This window comes from Octodon degus, unplaced genomic scaffold, assembly GCF_000260255.1.
Source record: "Octodon degus isolate 3935 unplaced genomic scaffold, OctDeg1.0 scaffold00130, whole genome shotgun sequence".
NCBI lineage: Eukaryota > Metazoa > Chordata > Mammalia > Rodentia > Octodontidae > Octodon > Octodon degus.
The window spans coordinates 3596243-3604250 of record NW_004524706.1 but is presented as its reverse complement, the minus strand read 5'-3'; the positions used below and the strand labels follow the sequence as shown (position 1 = coordinate 3604250).

The following is an 8008-nucleotide window of genomic DNA, read 5'->3' as shown; positions in this document are numbered from 1 at the left end:
AAAAAAAAAAAAAATTGTAGTAGGAAGGGCGGGGGAGATGGCTCGGTGGAATAAGCGCTTCCCTGGCAAGCGCAAGGGCCTGAGTTCAAGCCCCAGTTCCGCCAAAAAAAAAAATTGTAATAGGCGAGGGGAAGGACCTCGGTGTAATTGGTGTTTCTTATTAATGAACGGGAAAGGTTTGTGTCAGCGTACCCTAAAGAAGGGTTTATAGGGGCCGGGGAGATGGCTCAGTGGAATAAGCGCTTCCCTGACAAGCGCAAGGGCCTGAGTTCAATCCCCGGTTCCGCAAAGAAAAAAAGAAAAAGAAGGGTTTAGTTTGCATCCATCCGGTCACCCTGTCTTACGAGGACTGCAGCATACTGAAAGCCTTAACTCTACTTCAGATGATGCTTCCCAGATGGACTTATTCCACCGAGATTCTGATGATGATCAAGTTGAAGAACAGCTTGATGAGACAGAAGCCAGGTGGAGGAAGGAGCGATTTGAACGGGAGCAGTGGCTTCGGGACCAGGTAGAAAATCTGCAAGAGGGCCAGTGAGGTAGCCCTTCAGATTAAGCACCTGCTTTGGCAAATGCAGGGACCAGGATTTGATCCCCAGTCCCATGTGCCGCACCGGCCCTGCCCCTTTTAGGGCGCACTGAGCCAGCAATCAAGTTCGGGCATGGTGCGCATGCCTGTAATCCCAGCACTGGGGAGGCTGAAGACAGGAGGATCACTAAGAGTAAGCTTCGTAGTGAGACGCTGTACCAAATACATAAAATGAGAAAAAAAGAAAATCTGCAAGAAAGTTGAGCATGGTGGGGCACACCTATAATCCCAGAATTCAGGATTGCTGCAGTTTGAGACCAATCTGGGCCACATAGTCAGTTCAAGGCCTGTGTGAACTACATTGTGAAAACCTATCTTTAAAAAAGTCCGCAAGAGAATTAATTGCCTGTTATGAGGATGAGCGGACCCAGTCATTGAGTCTGCACAAAGGAAAACATAATATCCCAGTAACCAACCAAGCTTCACAACCCAGGAGGTGCCAGCTATTTAAGGAAGCTATAGGTTTTTCTTTTCATGCTGTATGGTTGTATTTTTAGGCCCAGCAGGGGAAGAGTACAGTTGAAGAAGAAGAAATTGGGGAAGACAGTCAGTTCATGATGCTAGCCAAGAAGGTTACAGCCAAAGCATTGCAGAAGAATGGTGAGCGCTTGTTTCTCCTCAGGATGTGATCCCTTGGATTGTTAGTTTGGGGGTTTTGGGCTGCTAAAGCTTAGTTATAAGCTTGTGTCTAATACTGTCTTAAAAGAGGCTGCACAGAGGTGTGCACAGGGTATACTGCAGTCTTAGACTACTGGATAGCAGAAGTACTTTGCAGTCAGTCGCTGACTTTGTCTTACGTTCTGAGCCTCTCTGGATTCTCTTATTAAATTGCTCAGGATGATATATCTAACGGGGGCCGGGGAGATGGCTCAGTGTAATAAGCACTTCCCTGGCAAGTGCAATGGCCTGAGTTCAATCCCCAGTTCCACAAAAAAAAAAAAAAAAAAAAAAAGATATATCTAACTGTATTTATAACCAGGTATACTTAACTCCAGAAGTGAAGCTCTTGGGGGCCTGCCCCTTAGCTCAGTTCTTTAAGTGGCTGCTTCAACAAAGCAGTCAGGCTCAGGTTGCTGTGGTTCGATCCCCACAACACAAGACAGCCAGTCATGCCTTGAAGGCATTCGGCACAAAAAGAAAAAAAAAACAGAAGTGAAGCTCTTAAACATTGGTCTATATTCTTACCAAGTTTTCTTTTTTTTTCTTAAATCATTCCTGTTAGTGATTAAGTGAGAAGTTCTAAGAACTTAATTGTCCATCTTTTTGGAGACACTGTAGTTTCAAAGACACCGTTAAAAATTATGTGGAGTGGGCCAGGGAGATGGCTCAGTAGGATAAGCGCTTGACTGGCAAACGCAAGGATCTGAGTTCAATCCCTGGTTCTGCCAAAAAAAATAAAAATAAAAAAATAAAATTATGTGGAGTTCCTGTGGCTTACTGAGTTACTTTCAAAGCTTCTTAGTGTTTTCAGATTTAAACATGATTTTACCCAGCTTTGCTGTCTTTTCTTTCCAGCCAATCGGCCTGTGGTTATCCAGGAATCAAAGTCTGTACTCAGTAACCCTTTTGAAGCTATCAGATCTAGAACTCCTCACCAGGTTGGTTGGAACCTTGGCAGTCTGACATCATGGTCTGCAGGGTTTTGTGTTTTTAAAGGGATGGCAGGTATTTGTTTTTGTGGTATTTGGGACTAAATCCAAGGTCTTTGCACTGAGCTACAACCTCAGCCTTTCTTTTACTTTTTATTTTGAGACTAGGTCTCACTAAGTTGCCCAGGCTGAGCTCAAACTCACAGTACTCACCTGTGCCACTGTGCCTGAGCATAGTCCGCAGGTTACAGAGTAGGGAATAGGCTCTCATTATGGGAGGGCGGTAGCCACAGGAAATGGGACTAGAAATCAAAAGAGCCCACTTTTTCTTTGCTACTTGGTAGAATAAGAATGTCTCCTCAGTACCTGGGGGAGTAAAGGAGAGAATAATTTTTCTCTGTTTGAGATTTGGTAGCGTATGACTCTTGTTCCCTTTAGCTAAGAACAGGCTCACTGCTAAACCAGCCCAAAGCTGTGCTTCAGAAACTGGCTGGCCTCTCGGACCTCAACCCCAGTGCTCCCCGAAATTCAAGAAACTTTGTCTTTCATACACTTTCTCCTGTCAAGGCTGAGGCAGCAAAGGAATCATCTAAGCCTCAGGTAAGGATATTAAGAACTGATGTAGTACCTCCCTAAGCGGATTTCTTTTTTCTTTCTCTCTCTCTTTTTTTTTTTTTTTTTTTTTTTTTGAGAGAGAGAGAGAGAGGGTCTCGTTAAATAGCCCGGGCTGGCCTTGAACTTCTGCCTTATCTTCCTGAGTGCTGGGATTATAGATGTGTGCCACCATGCCCAGCCCAAAACAAAATTTTATTTATTTTACTAAAAAACAATGGGCCGGCCAAATAGCTCAGTGGATTAAAGTGCCTGCAAGCACGCCTAGGAGCCAGAGGTTTCCCCCAGGCCTGTGGAGAGGGCAATTGAGACTGGGTATGGTTGTGCACATCTGTAATCCCAGCATTGGGGAGGTTGTAAACAGGCAGATCACTATGAGTCAATCTAGTAATGAGACCCTGAACACTCTGTAGACCCTTCCCTAAAAATACAAAAATAATAATAATAAAATTTTTTAAAAATAAAAAACAGGGCTGGTGAGATGGCTCAGTGGTCTAAAGCACCTACTTACAACAAGCTAAGCTAAGCAAAGCACAGGGACTGCGGTTCGATCCCCCAGCACCACATGCCAGCCAGCCCCGCCCCCTGGTGGGCTGAGCTGGCCACACACACACACCAAATAAATAAATAAATAAATAAATAAAAATATAAAACAAAAGTTCTTTCAATCCCCAGGCCTGCCATCCTGGCCCCACCCTGGGGGCAGGCTGAGAAAACAGCAATTGAGACTGGGTGTGGTGGCATGCGCCTATAATCCCATCTCTTAGGAGGCTGTAAACAGGAGAATCACTAAGTCTAGTAGTCAGGCAGCTTGGGAGTTAGCTTAGTTGTTTTAAGTGACTGCTCTGGCAAATGCAGTCAGGCTCAGGGGACCCTAGTTCAAACCCCAGCTCCACATGCCTTACCAAATCCAACCTTAAGGCAGCCTGAGCCAGCCTCCAAAAAAGAAGAAAAAAATCCAATCTAGTAGTGAGACCCTGAACATTCTGTAGACCCTTCCCTAAAAATATTTTTAGGGGCTGGTGAGATGGCTCAGTGGTCTAAAGCACCTACTTAGAACAAGCTTAGCAAAGCACAGGGACCGCGGTTCAATCTCCCAGCACCACATGCCAGCCAGCCCCGCCCCCTGGTGGGCTGAGCTGGCCACACACACACACACACACACACACAAATAAATAAAAAAAAAAAAATATTTTTAAAAAAACCACACAACACCACCAAGGGTCGGGGAGATGGCTCACTAGAATAAGCGCTTCCTTGGCAAGCTCAAGGGTCTGAATTCAATCCCTGGTTCCACCAAAAAAAAAAAAACCCAAAAGTTCTGATAACTCAACGGATTAATGTGCCTGCTTAAGCAGACACGGGGTTCAATCCCAGCTCCATATGCCATGGCAGCCCCACCCCAGGGTATGCTGAGCCGGTGATTGAGACTGGGTGTGGTAGTGCGTGCCTATAATCCTAGCACTTGGGAGGCTGAAAACAGGAGGATTATTACGAGCCCCATGTGTGTAGTGAGATCCTATAGACCCTGTACTAAATACATTTTTAAAAGTTCTGGTCTAATAGCTTATACTACAGTATTAAAACCCTCCCCCACTAATATTCAATGGACTTTCCCCAGTAGATAAAGCCTGAAAAGTTTATGTCTATATTGTTATTGTTGTTATCCTCCTGTTTACTGTCTGTGATTGAACTCTGGGTTGCTTGAAAGCCAATTGAAGGCAAGTGCCTATGTGAGGGTCTTGCGCTGGCTCTGACTCCTTTTATGCTCTCTAGGTGAGGAGAAAAGGACCATCATTAAAGACATCCTTTTCTCCTAAGCGCCTCAAGACAGAAGATAGCAGCCCAGGATCAAAGCGAAGCATCTTTAGATACTTGGAAAGCTAACACCATCAAGGACGTCAGCGTCTGTGCCAAGACTTCTTGGTAACTCGGTACTAGAAACCGGCACTGAAGGTTGGAGCTGTTGCATATGCCGATGATCTCTTCTTCCCTCATAATCAGTGGTGCATTAAGATTGCAGACAGGATTCCAGTTCTTTCTACTGCTGGACCGTGGCTATCTTCCTTTCCTTGTATTTCCTTGGTTGGCCAACTCATCATAATTCTGCAGTGTTTCCAACACCGATTTATGGAATGCCTAAGTGAATCTTCATACACTCCATTAAACATTTGATAGTTTATCCCAGCACTGCCCTGGGTTTCCATCTCTTTGTGATAAAGGTAGTTGGGAAAGGAGGAAGTAGAGGAGGAGGGCAGAAAGTGGCGTTATAGACAGTGGTGAAAGTCAGTATCAGAGTGACTCCTGCATACCTGTGAGAGCTCTGCCATAGTAACGGAAGTCAGCGAAGAAGAGACTTCTTAGGTGATGAACCTTGGGACCAGCAGATGGACTGTTGTGACCTTTTCCATTTTTCTGTAGGCGTCTCAGGGCAGCCTCAGAGTTCAGCGTAGCTTTTTCTGCCTTTGTAGCAAAGGCTTAAACTGGTACCCAGTTCAGAAGGACCTTGACATGGACTGCCCCAGTGTCTGGCTGCATTAGACAGTCTGTGGAGCAGAGACCTTTCCTAGGACTAAGGGTTATAGTCACTTGCCACCTTTCTTGAACTCCCACAAAGCTTTCAGAATGTTAGACAGACTCTCCCCTGCCCCACCTCAGGACTGAACGTCCTTGCAGCTTTGAAAAGATTCCATGTGAGTATACTTTGAGTATCAGGAGCTGAATAGACTTGGGAAGGTGAATGGGATCATACCTTTTTTTGAGAGACAGGGAACACCAATTTAAGTGATAAAATGAGGGTGCCGTTGTTTCCTACAGTTTTTTCTAACACTCAAGATGCTGACCTTTTTTTTTTTTTTTTTTTTTTTTTTGTGGAACCGGGGTTTGAACTCAGGCCCTTGCGCTTGCCAGGCAAGCACTTATTCTACTGAGCTATCTTCCTGGTCCCTCAAGATGCTGACTTTGACAACTCACATTTGTAAATTTGTAATCTTATAATGGGGTAAATGTATATAAAGACGTTTTAATATGTATGTTGTTTTTCAATAAATCTCACTGGCTTCAAGGCAGAATTTGCTGTCCAGCTTGAATACTCATTGTTAGGTCAATGTCTGTCTGATGTTAGTTTCAAGGTATCACCCTCCCAGGAAAGCTGCCTGCGTCTGGATGAGAGGGTGCTGCAGTTGTCCCCTTTCTGTCTTCTGAGTCCCTGTGAATTGATTAAACTTACCTAATTGTCTAGGCTCAGTGCACCACAGGAGAGTTTAACACATGGTGCTGCAGCTCTTTGCATAGTGTTTTCTCTTTAGCTGGCTTTGCATATGTTTATAGCTGTAGGTCCAAGGTGAAGACCACTGCCTTTCTCTTTGAGCTCTAAATAGTGCAGGGGCGGGGGGGGGGTGGAATATGGCTTAGCAGGTAAGTGCCTGCCTGGCAAGCACAAGGTCCTGAGTTCAATCGCCAGTACGGGAGGGGGTGGGAGGGGAATAGTGCCCAAAGGACAGGCAGGCTAAAGAGAGCTGGGAAAAAGGACTAGAAATTTCTCCCCCTTTTTTCTACATCCCCTTTTTGAGGGGAGAGGTGAAGTGAAGGATTGGAATTGACCTGCTGAGGATAGGATCAGTGCCTGAGAAATCTGGAAAATCTTCTGTTTGTGACTCCAGGGGGAATTTTCTCTTTGGAGAACAAAAGTAGTCTTAAACTCTAGGTCACTTTCCCTCATGCCAAGACAGCTGCCACAAGGTTCGCTAATTTCTTCACCTTGGTAACAAGGTTGGAGTGGATGATTTCAACGTGATGCACATGCACTTTGCCCAAAGCACTAGCCAATCCGCACCATCTACATCTTAATGAAATTGGAGCCCCGGAGCTTGCCACTGTCTCCTGGTAGTATTAAGCTCCACCAGCTTGGAAATTGCATATTTGGAGGCATAAGAGTTTAGGAAATGAGAATGCTCAGTGTCAATTGTTTTGTCTTGTTCCACACGTGGGTAGGGTCCAGTGGAACTGATCCATTAAAGTAAGCCTTTCGTCTCATTTCTTTCATTTAGTCCACAAGCCATAGGTTTTCTTTCTTTTTTTTTTTTTAAGTTTTTATTTATTTATTTATTTATTTTGTGTGTGTGTGTGTGTGGCCAGCTCAGCCCACCAGGGGGCGCGGCTGGCTGGTATGTGGTGCTGGGGGATTGAACCTCGGTCCCTGTGCTTTGCTAAGCTTGTTCTAAGTAGGTGCTTTAGACCACTGAGCCATCTTACCAGCCCCAAGCCATAGGTTTTCTATGAAGGCTCAGCTTCAGTTCACCATAGCTACAGAGCCAATGTAACTGCTGTGATCTCTGTGGGATCCCTCATTTTGACTGCTTCTTTACAAACCCCTTCACTTTGAGAATTTCTTTTGTTTTGATTTTTGAGACAGGGTCTCACTACACAGTTCAGACTGGTGGTCTTAAACTTACTTTGTAGCCCAGGCTGGTCGCCAGCTTTCAGCCATTTTACCTCAGCCATCACAAGTGCTGAGAATTTCTACTTCAGGTTAGAAAATTGTAATACGTGGTTTTGGGTTTTATCTCCTAGTCTTATGCCTGGTAACTTGGGGCTGCTTTATCATAAAATTTGATGGTATTATTATTATTTTTTTTTTAATTTTTTTATTTTTTTTTTGCAGAAGTAGGGATTGAACTCAGGTCCTTGCGCATGCCAGAGAAGTGCTTATTCCTCTGAGCCATCTCCCCAGCCCATGATGGTATTATTCTTGAGACAGTATTTGTCTTCTATCTTACTATCTTTCTCATGGCCTGATATAGTCTGGGATGTAATAGTGCCTTAAAAAATCACACTTTTTAGAGTCTGTTTTGTATCTATAAAATTAGGATCCTAATTTATGCCTATCTCAGAGTTTTTGTGAACATTAAGTTCACAAAAAATATATATGTGCTATGTAAGCGCTACTCTGCAAACATTAGAAATTGCTAGTATCAGGGCTGGTTAAGTAGCTCAGTGGATTGAAGTCCCTGCAAGCAGGGGCTGGGGGTTCAATCCCTGGGCATGCCTTGCTGGCCCCACCCCTGGGGTGCACTGGAATGGCATTTGAGACTAGGCGTGGTGGCGCGTGCCTATAATCCCAGCCCTTGGGCCCAGGGTGATAGCTCAGTAGAATAAGCCCTTAAGCATTTGCCTGGCAAGCACAGGGAGGGTCCTGAGTTCAATTCCCTGTACTGCA

General features: G+C 44.7%; 1 protein-coding gene across 3 annotated transcripts in view; it reads left to right on the top strand.

Moving 5' to 3' along the window:
* The window catches only part of Clspn (claspin), a 49141-nt gene extending 43466 nt beyond the window's left edge, over positions 1–5675 (top strand). For all 3 annotated transcript variants that reach the window (XM_004641015.2, XM_004641014.2, XM_004641013.2), the window contains 5 exons: positions 384–511; positions 1087–1189; positions 2105–2187; positions 2617–2778; positions 4567–5675. In XM_004641015.2, coding sequence (XP_004641072.1) covers positions 384–511; positions 1087–1189; positions 2105–2187; positions 2617–2778; positions 4567–4677 — 587 coding nt within the window. In that variant the 3' untranslated portion in view covers positions 4678–5675. The remainder of the gene's footprint in view (positions 1–383; positions 512–1086; positions 1190–2104; positions 2188–2616; positions 2779–4566) is intronic.
* Positions 5676–8008: the final 2333 nt, after the last annotated feature.